Genomic DNA, 13,777 nt, shown 5'->3' on the forward strand with positions numbered 1-13,777 from the left:
ACTAATGACGCGTTCAGCTCAACACAGGAACAGGCTTACACTGGATTAATCTGTCTCTTTTATTTTGGAATCTTGACAAAAGGATGATGTATTATTCAAGTGAAAAACAGGTTTACTTACATGGGATTTTCAACATGTTGTTGTGATGTTAGTGAAAACCCACCTTAAGGTTCTGTGCAGATTCAGGTTGCAAGCTAACTTCCACAGAGCAAGGTGATCCATTACAGCAGACAAGATGTCTTAAAAGAGTGCTACATTGAGTTAGTATTGCACTCCTATAAAGTCGTGGTCTTTACGAGGGACAAATGCTCTAAATTAAAGCAACGGAGGCCAAAATATTCAGATTTTTAGTCCCTGGTACGAGTCAAGCTCCAGAAAAACTGTAGTGTTTTTGCTAGACTCTCCCGGCAATATAGGGCCTATATTATAATATATATATAAAGCAATATATTGAACTTTACTATATATTATATATAGATACACAAAATAAAAACTGCTTTTAATCTAAGCATATTATTTAGATTAGTTTGTCCTGACACCTGTCACTTGTGTTATCTTTGACAACCCTTAAAGGGATAGCTTGAATATTTTGAAGTGGGATTGTATGAGATACTTTTGGCCATAGTCAGTGAATTACCTGCTAGGGCTGGGCAATATGACGATATATATCATCAAAACAATATGATGAAATGTCTATCGTGTATATTTTTCTATATTGTTTCTATTGCAATATAGGCTAGAACTATATTTATTTAATTTTTTTCTATAATTTCACTTCAAAGTTATGTTCATTTTGCACTCAAGTTTGTAAAATGATACTCAGTACTTTTCATTTTGTCAAGTATTTAATTTACACAGGAGTATAGAAAATTTTACCATGTGGTTATTCCATTTAGAATATTTATTTATTGAATTACCGGAAAACATGCTATATCGTGATATACATCGTTCTCGAGATACGAAATTACTTATCATATCATGATAGAAGATTTTGGCCATACCGCCCAGCCCTATTACCTACAGTAGATGACGGTCGGTTGGAGAAACAGACACGAGTACCGAATATTGATTTTAGACACCTAAAGAAAATCAATATTCTTTTAAGTATATGCTATATTTAGAATATTTTCACAGCTTTACCTCGCCATCAGACAGGCCTTTCTGACGGGGAACTAAAGCCGTTATCTATGCTCTCTTCAAAGTCACCAGACTCCATTAACAATAGCAGTAATTTTACGTCGCAAAACACGGGAGTTGCTGGGCTATCGCTGCCTCGATCGGTTTGTTAGTTTGTGTTATTGTGTGACTTTGGTGTTTTAAAGGGTTAGTTCAGATTCACCAAAGTCGCACAACAACACAAACAAACTAACCGATGGAGGCAGCGGTAGACCAGTAACTCCTGTGTTCTGCAAGGTTAAATTACTGTTTTTGTCAATGGAGTCTGGTGACTTTAAAGAGAGCATAGATAACGGCTTCAGGGCTGTCTGACGGCGAAGTAAAGCTGTAAAAAACATTCTAAATATAGCGTACACTTAAACTAATTAATGTGTGTACCCACAGATTATTATTATTTGTCATACTGCCTCATAAATCCTCAGATCTTTCAAATGCCTTGGTTGGTTGAAGTAAAGGTTAATAAACTCTGTGGCGTAGTTTTTTGGGGGGGGCGTTTGAATTAGACACAAAGTGTAAAGAGTGAGGTAAATATACTGGAGGCTAACTCACTCTGTGGCCGTTTCATTGCAGTTCCCTTTCAAACTCTGGCGGTTCACTTCCGACTCGCACAAGAGGAGATTTCGTCTCTCTCTTTACCGTGATAAAGTTGGTACCACACAGAGCCTCCGCTCTCCCGTCCCTTCTCTAATCACAACACATGATCCGTTTTGATTCTCTGCCAGTGTGTCCTGTAGAATACACATATGACAAATCAAAGCCACGTGTTCACTCAATCAAATATGTCTGATTTATTGTGGATTGGATAAACAGGAAGGAAAGCAGCAACTTGGAATGAATCTCTCACTCTGAATTAACTCCTATCAGAACCTCTAACGCATGTTGTTTCTAACCCTAAATCCTAACTTCCCTCCCTTATCTTCTAATGACCTTCGCTAACATCCAACACAATCTTGTGATTCCTCTCCAGGTTCCCGATCCATCCTCTTCTCCTCACTAACCTCAGACTGACTTGTCTTCTTCATGTGTCTCGTAGTTAGCCGGTAGTTATTAGCAACTCATCATGTTGTGCCTCTTGTCGGTAGGAGTGTGCTACGGCGCCCAAGCAGAGCTCTCCAGACTCTGACTCCTGCCCCTCATCTCCTAAGCACCCCTCGACTGTTAGTATCCCAGCTCGCACTGCATCGCACCACATCATCCCACTTTCACCCGCATCCAAACACAAACACGTCTCTTCTCCTCATCTTCTAAAACTCTCCCAGCATTTGGTTCCTCTCATCTTCTGCATGCCACATCTTAACTACATCACATCTAACACCACGCTAAAATAATATACCAGCAAATAATGCAGAAATTCACTGCGCAGCAGTGTTAGGGCGCCCTCTGCTGGTGACATTTGGACATAACATCAAGCAGCACAGCCACTTCCAGCCTCCAACATTGACTCATTTGCTTCTCAAGCTTCAGTGTGTGTATGTGTGTTTTCATGCATGTGTTCTAGTAGGTTCTTATCTGCGTCTGTGTCTCCTCAGCCCTCAGAGAAGTGCGGAGTCCTCAATGTCACCAAAATCACAGAGAATGGAAAGAAAGTCAGGTAACGGATCTACGTGGAACTTTACTTTTTCAAAATCCTGATGAGCTTTTGTCTGAAATGAGAGACCCCGAATGTCTTTGTTTTTCTATCACATCATCTTTATTGATTTTGAACATAATACATCACTTTTCCAAAATGGGTTGGTTACATCTTTCAAGTCCCATGAGCTCTGAGCCCTCGGTGTAGATAATAACAAAAATGATAGTTTACAAAATGATAACAATAACAAAAATGAATTAAATTACCTTCATACATACACTGATCAGCCATAATATTATGACCACTGACAGATGAAGTGAGTAACATTAACAACATTATCTCGTTACAATGGCACCTGGCAGTGGGTGGGATATATTAGACAGCAAGTGAACATTTTGAACTTTGTGTTGGAAGCAGAAAAAATGGGCAAGCGTAAGGATGTGAGCGACTTTGACAAGGGCCAGATTGTGACGGCTAGACGACTGAGTCAGAGCATCTCCAAAACTGCAGCTCTTGTGGGATGTTTCCGGTCTGCAGTGGTCAGGACCTACCAAAAGTGGTCCAAAGAAGGGAAACCGGTGAACCGGCGACAGGGTCAGACCCGAGGCTCACTGATGCACGTGGGGAGCGAAGGCTGGCCCGTGTTGTCCAATCCAATAGAAGAGCTACTGGGGCTGAAACTGCTGAAAAAGTTAATGCTGGTTCTGATAGAAAGGTGTCAGAACACACAGTGAGGAGCAGTTTGTTGCGTATGGGGCTGCGTAGCTGCAGACCAGTCAGGGTGCCCATGCTGACCGTTGTCCACCGCCAAAAGCGCCTACGATGGGCATGTGAGCATCAGAACTGGACCACGGAGCAATGGAAGAAGGTGGCCTGCTCTGATGAGTCAAGTTTTTCTTTTACATCATGTGGATGGCAACGAGTTCGAGGTGTTGACTTGGCCTCCAAATTCTCCAGATCTCAATCCGATCGAGCATCTGTGGGATGTTCTGGACAAACAAATCCGATCCACGGAGGCCCCACCTCGCAGCTTACAGGACTTAAAGGATCTGCTACTGACGGCTTGGTGCCAGATACCTCAGCATACCTTCAGGGGTCTAGTGGAGTCCATATCATGACGGGTCAGGGCTATTTTGGCGGCAAAACCTACTCAATATTAGACAGGTGGTCATAATGTTATGGCTGATCGGTGTAAATACAAATTCCCACATGCAGAAATGCAGACATACCTGCCTGTCTATCTCTAAGAGGTACATTGGTATTATGTCAAATTCAAGATGTTACGTTATCAGATCTTGATTCCAAAAATGTAAGCTATAAATCCCCATGTTTTATGAAAGACTTTTTAGTTTGATTGTGTGTCAGCCTTTCAATTGCTATACCCTTAACGTCTTTGTTTTATTGTGTCACACAGGAAGAACTGGACCTCGTCGTGGACGGTGCTGCAGGGTTCCTCGCTGCTCTTTGCAAAGGGTCAGGGGGGCAGCACCAGCTGGGTACGTTTCCCATCAGCCCTCATGTTTCCGTCAAGTTTCTGAGGCATTCCATTCATCTCTGTGTTATTCCCCTCTTCCTCATTCCTGTCTTCATTGCCACCTGTGCCGCGAAATGTGTCATCCTCTCCTTCTCTGTTTTATTGCTTTTCTTCCTCTCCTCTTCCTTCCTGAAGTCGTACTACCGCAGCGGCTCCATCCCTGAGCTGCTCCTCACTCTCCTTAGCAACTGGAAGCGCTCAGTCAAGCCCCGTCCTGCTGTCTCCTATGTGAACTGTAGGCCTGTGCAGGCTGCCGCTGTATGTCCAACCCCCCTCTCTCTCTCCATCTCTGCATGTGTTGCTGTTCCTCCTGCCCGTCTTTCATTCTTTTATTCACTCCTACTTTAGCTGACTGGGACACTAGCTTTTTTGTGTGTGTGTGTGTAAAGCTTGATTTAGCTGATCCTAATGCAGAAAAGATGCATTAATCAATATTTTTTATTTTAATAGTGGATCAAATTTTACAGCCCAATGCTTTATTGTTTTGGTTCAGTCTCATCTCAGCGTTGTTTGCAGCAGCAGCAGCAGGCGGCTGATGAACCCACTGTTCACTACCTGCTCAGCACCAAACAGCAGACAGACACAGTTGATAACTACAGCGCTATTACAGTGAGCATAGTGGAGCTAAGGCTAAGCAAAAGAGGCCTCAGTAGTTGGTAGAGACCAAATCAGAGCTATAAGGAGAGCGAGTACTGGACTTACATTAAAGGGGGAACACCACCTAAATTATGAATTCCAATATGTTATCTCCATGGCCGAGGAAAGGTCAATCAATATTTGTGAACATGAGTTAATCTCTCTCAAAGCCAGAAACCAGACAAGTAAGTCTCAAACTTGTGATGTCATAGTGTCATCTCTCCCTATTCATTGTCTTTGGAGCAGCTCCAAATTCAAAGTTTGAGTTTTAGCACTCTAGTTTTTGGATTTGGGAGAGAGTTACTCATGTCTACTAATATTTTTTGGACTGTCTCAGACCGTAGGAATAACATGTATGAATTTTGAAAATGGGTGTAGTTCTCCTTTAATCAGGCGGAAACACGACTCAAAATGCATGCTACTGTCGCTCTGCGTCTGCTGGAGTTGTAAACAGGCAACAGTTAGCTAACATGTTCGCCATAATAACTTTATATGGTGATAATGTACTGTATGTCAGTGTTGTGTTTGCAGCTTGTTTCAGTTCCCTCAAATGGCTAACAAATCAGTTAATGCAAGTTTAATTTGAATGGAAAGATGAAATTAAGCTTCAAAAGTCTTCAATAGATTAATTTTCTTGATTTAGCAAGAAAACATGAAAATTATGAAGTCTCTGTGTTTGCCTTTTTTTTTAGATAAGAAACAATAAGAAAGACACACATAGGATCGCTGCTGGGTCAAAGAAAGAACTAGCAGAATTAAAACAGATAGATCCGCACACCAAATAGCTCCCTTTAATTTAGTATTTTTCATTGCTGTGACTTTTAGAGGATCGATCTGTTTTTAGCCTGATGCTCGAAACGTTACAGCAATAAAAATCCATTTGGTGTGCGAATCTATTTTATTTATTTTTTATTCTGCCTTGTTTAGATACCGAATAATAGAGAGATGACCGGGAGAGACAGATGGGGGAAAGACATGCAACACTTTACCTGTGTCTAACTCCAAAAACATGTCCATTTAGATTCCTATAAAGATGAGTGATAACCTGGAAGAACAGCAGCACACTGGTCTGAAGTCAGATTAGATAAGATAATAACGGTTCTGCTGAAACACAAACAAAATGGAAACAATTATCATATAGATTTAACAGTGTTTATCACAAACATTCATAATGTTCACTTACACTCTGTAGGATTCAGCTACTACTCTGGCAAAACTACGTTGAAAAGGTGAAAATCACCTTGAAAGTCATTGAAATGGCTTGAATGTTATGTTTTAAGTTTGCATTAAGAATCTAACCAAAATAATGTACATGCACATAATATAAATAACAACAACTAACAGTGTTTTTGCTTTTCTTGTAACTCAATACTAAAGATGTGTTCATGAATAGCTCCACAATGACATTCACAGTGTTTAAGAACCTACCTTTGAAAGCACACACATCCCAAATAGTTTCTTGTTTTTAACAAACCTCCTGAAACAACGACGTGTCCCTGTTTTTATTATCTTTGTGTCCTCATGCTGATTCATTGATTCCAGAAGTTTGGGGGCAACCAGTCGAAGCCTGAGTTCACCGTTGATCTGCGAGGGGGGTCGGTGGATTGGGCCTCCAAGGACAAGTCGAGCAAGAAACACGTCATCGAGGTACTGAAACTCAGTGGATCCGCTGTCCGGTTTCGCCGCAGATCAGCCTGCGCTTTGTGTTTTTAACGTGGTCACAAAGTAATGTTGACTTTTCCCTCCCTCAGCTGAAGACTCGTCAAGGGACGGAGCTGCTGATCCAGTCAGAGATCGACAGCGTCATCAACGACTGGTACCGGGCCCTCACCGAGACCATCAACACACATGTGAGGAGACATCTGTCACAAGTTTGACCTTAGAGCAGATGCATCCCTTTTATCTGCGCTGCCTCAGTTTCATTTCTTCAGTTGGTTGGAACAAATGAGCCTTAAAGGGATAGTTCCTTTAAATCTGAACGTATCTAACAGTATATTATGTGTGTCTCCCTCTGTTCAGGCCTGGGAGTCAGATGAGGCCATTGAGGAGGACATGCCCGAGTCTCCAGGAGCTGAGAAACAGGACAAGGAGAAAGACCACCGGGACTCCAAGAAGAACAGAGGTGAGGCCCGACGGAGAACGTTCCTACAACATACTGTAAATGTGTTTATTGTTAAGAAATACACTCATATCCTGCCTGTCTTCCTCAGTGATGAAGACCTCTGTGAGTATGGACTCGTCAGATCAGAAGAAAACCAGGTTGAAGCTCAAGAAGTTCCTGACACGTCGTCCCACCTACCAGGCCGTCAGAGACAAGGGATACATCAAAGGTATCCAGACAGAACACAGTTGATGTGGATATCGTGTGTTTAAATATATCACAGCAGCACCGGACAGGTGAAGGTTTAGAAATGACTGTGTGTTTTGGTGATTCACAGATCAGGTGTTTGGCTGCAGTCTGACCAGTCTGTGCCAGCGAGAGAACACATCAGTGCCCAACTTTGTCACAATGTGTATCGACCACGTGGAGAACGAAGGTATGATCAAAACTCAGGCCAGAAATGTGTGTATATAACGCATATAACAAGTTGTATTTGTCCAGCTTTGATTACCGTTTGTAGACGAGAGCTCCAGAGGCCTGTACCACGAAGCAGGATTTGCGATTTAGTGAGGAAACTTCAATTGTTAACCCTTCAGGGTTTTCAGTCCTACGACAGTGGTTCACTTTTTACCGGGGGTAGATCGCCATAGTAACTTATGTTGAACACCTAACCTGGTTACGTTCCAGATAAGAGATCAACTCGTATAAAAGCACCGCATACTGACCAATCAGAGCCTGGTGTGTAGATCATATGATAATATTACACAAATACATAGACGTTTTAAGTCATAATCCAGGCTGAAAGCAACACAATTAAACTGACAAATGCAGGAAGGACAGCTGGATTTATGCTGTGGGTGTTTACCGCTTTGAATTATGTTTTTATATTATTTTTTTTACTTGCTCTCGAGTCCGTTTCACACCGCCGGAGTCGAGGACGCAGCTGAAAGAAGGCTGAAATAGTCATACACGCTACATCTTTGTTAAATTCCATACATAGGTGTGATCTATTCATCCATTCTATTCTGAAAGTCAATACATTCAAAGGTAAGCGTACCGCTGGACAATATACCCAACATCCACAAGGAACCACAAAGGGGTTACTTTTCTCAGTAGGTATTACTGTTAACGTAACAAGTTACTTTTTAATGTTGTGATGTAACAAGTTACTTTTAAAAAGTAACATTACCCAACACTGGTCAGGACCACCAGTGTCTCATTTCCACTCTCTGCTTTTGTCTTTCCTCTCGTCCTTCTCCTGCAGGTCTCGATATTGACGGCTTGTACAGAGTGAGCGGGAACCTGGCGGTCATCCAGAAGCTCCGCTTTGCTGTCAATCACGGTAGGACTCGCCTAAAACGCTACCTCCCTTATAGGGGATGGTACGGTTCACATTTGTGGGACACATACTGACCTTGTACACTTTCGTTAAATCCCTTTCCCTCCATCAACCCCTCCATCAGATGAGAAGGTGGATCTGAACGACAGCAAGTGGGAGGACATTCACGTCACCACCGGAGCTCTCAAGATGTTCTTCAGGGAGCTCCCCGAGCCTCTCTTCACATACGGATCCTTCGAAGACTTTGTCGAATCCATCAGTGAGTAACTTGATTCATTGTGTCAAAGGATCACTGTTCTATGACGAGGTGTTTTAGAGTAGTGCAGCATTTTTCTTTCCTAATTTTGGCCACAAGATGGTGCTCTGCACACGTGCATTCACTGACCGTCTGTTTCCGTGCTGCAGAATCCTCCGACTACAAGCAGCGAGTGAATTCAATCAAAGACTTAATAAACAAGTTGCCAAAACCCAACCACGACACAATGCAAGGCCTCTTCGAACACCTGCGCAGGTAAGTGCAAACAACTGCTATTAATCTCCTTAATTTACACAATGAGGTCTTTTAGATATTACATCCATAAGTAAGAACTACTTACCAACCTTATTATTATATCTTAATTACATACTTTCTTTGGCAGTAATAAAGGCATGAGGAGCCCTTCACTGAGACTGATAATCCTGACAGATATGACATTTACAAACTCTACTAGCACTGTTTGGCTGTGTGTTGAATTTCTATACTTATTGACAGTTGGATTCTTAGGCTTGACTTCCTGATTAAAATCAGATATTTCCTGAATTAAATCAGGAACTTTTTTTTTTGTTTTTTTTTTTTTTTTTACTATTTGACTATATTTTGTTTTGGTTGTTATATTTTGAACATTTTAAACAAGGACCTATTATGCTTTTGTGTTTTTTCCCTTTTCCTTTAGTGTGTTATATCGTTTTTTGTGCATGTAAAAGTTCTGCAAAGTTACAAAGTGCACACCAAAGGGAGTTACTCTCCTCTACAGAAACACTGCTCCTGAACTGCCTGAAACGCCTTACTTGAAGTCCCGCCTTTTCCTCCGTAACGTGGTGATGTCACCAAGTAACCAGTGCATAATACCTGCCTAGTGGCTCATTTTTCTCACTGGAGTTGCCTCTGGGACCTATATCCATAAACACATATACGTATAATATTAGATTGATCAGTCAAAACATCCATCTTATCACTAAATAAGAATTGATAACCTAACTATAATAGTTATAGTTTTGTAAGTAGAGTAAAATCATTACCAAAGAAAATATTTACTGGTGAACTGCCTTTGCAAACAGCCTTGTTTGGAAACTTACTGCGCATTTGTTTCACGCCCAGTCCAGTGGGCTACCTCCAGATCTGAGAAGTGAAGCCAATGCTGAAGTGCCTTAAACTTGCATTTTTTCTAGCAGCCAGCAGGGGGCGACTCCTCTGGTTGCAAAGAGAAGTCTGATTGTATAGAAGTCTATGAGAAAATGACCCTACTTCTCACTTGATTTATTACCTCAGTAAACATTGTAAACATGAGTTTATGGTCTCAATCGCTAGTTTCAAGTCTTCTTCACTACAGCATGATGTTCATTTAGTAAATTATGGTCCCATTTAGAGTCAAATAGACCATAAAGCAGAGGATGCTTTAGGGCGTGGCTACCTTGTGATTGACAGGTCGCTACCACGGCGTTGTCCGGTCTTTCACAGTGTGTTTTTCACTTCATGAAGGTTAATTATAACAGTTTGGACGCCTAACAATGTCTTATTCAGCGTGCGGTTGTACTTGGCTCAACCCTCTCGTCTCGTCTCATCTTCTGGTTGCAAAAAACCCAGATTGGAAACGACAAAATGCTGAACTCAAGGCTTCAAAATCGTAGTCCACAAACCAATGAGTGGCATTACAGTGACCCATTTTGTAGTTAAACTTCATGTCAATTCCCATATTGATCTTTATTGGACAATGTGACTGTTTTTCTGATATGGTCCACTCACATTTAGAGTTACCTTCGGGTGCCTATGCTCCCGAGCACCTTCCCGAGCACCCTTAGAAAACCCGCTTCTGCTCTGCCTCGACAACACGTCCGACTGTTCACATTAACTCCACAGTTTCATGCACTCGGATCATAAATGGCACCGAGGATATGTTACCGGCTCCTGTCTGACGCTCCCGTGTTTACCTTTCCATCCTCGCGCTGATCAGCCTGTGGGCAAACAACCAACTACAGCCCGGTTTAACGTGTATTCTTAGCCCACCGGAGCCAGTGGCAATACCATATGTTCACAATGACATTTGCCTAGGTTTTCCAATTTGCATTTATATGGCGCCGTGTTTGCTGTAATTCAGCACCTATGAAGTGGTGTTTCTTGAGGAAATTTATAGCGTGACATTCAGTGTATGGAGGTCTACGTATATCAGCGGGCGGATTTAATCTCCTTTTTTTTTTTCTCCCCTTCCATGAATATGTTATTGTTTTGTGCATCTGCATGCAAGGATGTAGATTCTATTTAAAAAGGCTATTATGCTCTAGCCCTGGAGCGTTGTGTACCGTTACAGGGTGTGTGTGTGTGTGTGAGTGTGTCGCGAGGGCCCTGAAGATGTGTGTAATGTTGTTTTTCTAGATGAAGCCCCGAAGCTGCACTGAGCTGTCAAACAAACAGACGCTCACCTAAAGCCCCTCATGACACATTCTCCATCTTTAAATCTCCCCATGTGCTACCTCCTTCTTCCCCCTCCTTAGGGTGATTGACCACGGGGAGGCCAACCGAATGACCACCCAGAGCGTGGCCATCGTGTTCGGACCCACGCTGCTCCGGCCCGAGACCGAGACGGGCAACATCGCGGTCCACATGGTCTACCAGAACCAGATAGTGGAGCTCATACTGCTCGAGTACGAAAGCATCTTCGGCAGGTAGAGGCACTCAGAGAAATAGATTGCCGGGCTTTTTCAAAACACGGACTTCTTCTTTTTCTTTTACCCTAACCCTATTCCCCCCCGCCCTCCTTTTCTTTGACTGAACTGAACATTGCTGTGGACCAAGCAGTTGGGAGATAAAAAAAAATTACCTTCATTGACAGGACAGTTTTACGAAAAGGGTCGCACTTAACAGAAGTTTTGGAGAAGAATTTTAAAAAAAAGAAAAAAGGTGTACAGATTTCACCCGCTACTTCTTCTTCTTCTTCTTCAGTTGCCATTCCTGCTGCGAGTATAGCGGGACCGGACAAACGGACAGTGTTTCAGAGTGATGACGTGGTGACGTCCGTGTGATTTTTGGTGGATTTTGAGTATTCAGGTGTTTTCACATACACTGGATCCCCGTGGCCAGTAATTCAAAACGGTGGCTGGCACCCTTCGCCTCCCAGGTGGAAGCCGACCGGACTTTGGTGGATCGCGGCGGGGGGAGCGCGTGTGGCATTAATAGCCAAAACCGGCGACCTCATCACCTCGCTGAATCTGAACTGGTTTTTCTGTGTCGTGGAGCTTCGTCTGTGATGTATAAGCCCTGATCAGGTTTGGGAAAAAAATAAATAATCAGTGTTACGTTAACGGACTGTCTTTTGGCATTTGGATGAACTGGAGTTACAGATCGTGTCCCCAACTTACCTTAGCGACACCATCACCCCCCCTCCACTCCTCTCCGCCCCTCCTTCCAGCCAGTGTTAACCATTAACCCTGTGACATGAGCGTCCTGTGACTTGAATGACGGGAGGACAAACCCTCCGTCTGTCTGTGTGTGTGTGAGTGAATTAACCCTAAATGGAATAAAACCTGAGCAGAAGCATCCTCGTCTTGCCACTTTGTACAAACTGTGTTGTCGTGTAGTCTTGCGTGCTTTTGGTAAAGTTTCCGTTAAACTGCCGGGTCATCATCGTCTGTGCTCCTTCATCAACTTCAATGTTGGTTTTATTCAGTGGCAGGAAACGCCACCGAGGTCCTGGTGTTACTGGAAAACAACATTTCTTGGGGACTGCAATGTTACCAATGTTGACATGAATTGTGTGACTGTTGGCGTGACGACCCTTCTCATCACCCTAAGCTAACGTTAAAGAGTATTCAGAGAAGGGAGACGGCATTGAGAATATCTCACAGGTTGATGTATGGGAGCGTATGGGTGTTAAAATGCAAAGAGGAGCCTTTAAAAAAAAAAAAAAAAACTTTCAGAGCATTATGTACAGAGACAGAAACTAGTTGTTAAAACGTGTTATAGTGACTGAGGTATGTATGCTTTGATGGTGAACTAGTGGAAGATGATTTTGATTTAGCAAATTTGAATTAAAACATACACAATACACAGATTGCGAAGAAAAACAAACACACGAATCGACTGTTACTTTTGTTTGAAGGTGTACCTGGAGTGTTTGCGCATGGTTCAGCTGCACATTCTGAATGTAATTTTCAGGCTAACTGCTGTTTGTGAAACTGCTATGTCTAATAAAAAAAGACAAACTAAAGAGTGTGTATATTCTCTGTTCCGAATGAATGTGGAGCTAAATGTTCCCGGCGGATGGAGACGATAAAGAGAAAGAGAAGGTGAGTCTGCTGTTTAACCTTCAATCAACTAAAGCTTCACCTTTCCCTCGCCTTTAATTACTGAATTGAATTAATCTACTCAACACTGATATCCTGGTTATTGAATTGAGTGATTAAGCTTTCACGTCTCAATCAATTATATTCCTACCTGTTAATTATGAAATGAACTGCAGTATATTTCTGGAGATTTCTCAAATGCGGCGCAACCTCTGCCTGCTCGGCTTCCATTAATCTGATTTCTCCGTTCTTTGAAGGCATTTTTGTCATTACTCCGCGGGTCAAACGTGGCTGCGGACCTGAAGGGTGTGGATTAATTGATGTCTAATTAGGTAATTGCCACGGTGCCAGTTTTGATTAAGAAGCACGAGGCCGAGCAAGTGCTGAGCAAAGCTGCTTGCTTTGCAGGCAGCGCTGAACGAAAAGCCTCCATTTAGCTTCCCCTTTTTCTTTTTACTGCAGGTTGTGTTTGTGTTGGGATATCTCATGTTTTCTCTGCTTCAGCATCTACAGAATAGCAGCCCTGTATGGAAGACCATTTCTGCCAAAAAAATAGGGGAACATTTTTCATTCAAAGTCAAGAATGATAGAAATAAAAAGGCTCAACTTTGGTCAAAGTCAGAAGAAATTAAATTTTTTGATTGACTTTATGATTTTTAAATTTATGAGACACTAATTCGTTATTATAAGAGTGAGTCAAAATGTTCCTTTTTATGTAAAAATGATGATAGTCGACATTTTGACTTCTGAGCCTAAATTGTAGAAATTTTGACATTCTAATAGAAGTCTTCAATCAAAAATTCACAGAGGTACTTCCCAGAACTGAACTGTTGGACCCAAACCTGGAACGGGACCGGACCGTATAAATCCGAACCTGTACGGGTC

The 13,777-nt window shown here is 42.3% G+C and overlaps 1 protein-coding gene across 8 annotated transcripts in view; it reads left to right on the forward strand.

Annotated features, from left to right (window-relative positions):
• Positions 1–12,816, forward strand: part of arhgap12b (Rho GTPase activating protein 12b) — a 72,154-nt gene extending 59,338 nt beyond the window's left edge. For 3 of the 8 annotated variants that reach the window (XM_037756802.1, XM_037756803.1, XM_037756810.1), the window contains 13 exons: positions 2,259–2,333; positions 2,706–2,767; positions 4,161–4,242; positions 4,416–4,538; positions 6,459–6,563; positions 6,668–6,766; positions 6,936–7,038; positions 7,127–7,246; positions 7,355–7,453; positions 8,282–8,359; positions 8,481–8,615; positions 8,762–8,867; positions 11,105–12,816. In XM_037756802.1, the coding sequence (XP_037612730.1) occupies positions 2,259–2,333; positions 2,706–2,767; positions 4,161–4,242; positions 4,416–4,538; positions 6,459–6,563; positions 6,668–6,766; positions 6,936–7,038; positions 7,127–7,246; positions 7,355–7,453; positions 8,282–8,359; positions 8,481–8,615; positions 8,762–8,867; positions 11,105–11,279 (1,362 nt within the window). In that variant the 3' untranslated portion in view covers positions 11,280–12,816. The remainder of the gene's footprint in view (positions 1–2,258; positions 2,334–2,705; positions 2,768–4,160; positions 4,243–4,415; positions 4,539–6,458; positions 6,564–6,667; positions 6,767–6,935; positions 7,039–7,126; positions 7,247–7,354; positions 7,454–8,281; positions 8,360–8,480; positions 8,616–8,761; positions 8,868–11,104) is intronic. The other 5 variants (XM_037756804.1, XM_037756806.1, XM_037756807.1 and 2 more) reach the window with 5 other exon arrangements.
• The last annotated feature ends 961 nt before the right edge of the window (positions 12,817–13,777 follow it).

This window comes from Sebastes umbrosus, chromosome 21, assembly GCF_015220745.1.
Source record: "Sebastes umbrosus isolate fSebUmb1 chromosome 21, fSebUmb1.pri, whole genome shotgun sequence".
In the NCBI taxonomy this organism is placed as follows: domain Eukaryota; kingdom Metazoa; phylum Chordata; class Actinopteri; order Perciformes; family Sebastidae; genus Sebastes; species Sebastes umbrosus.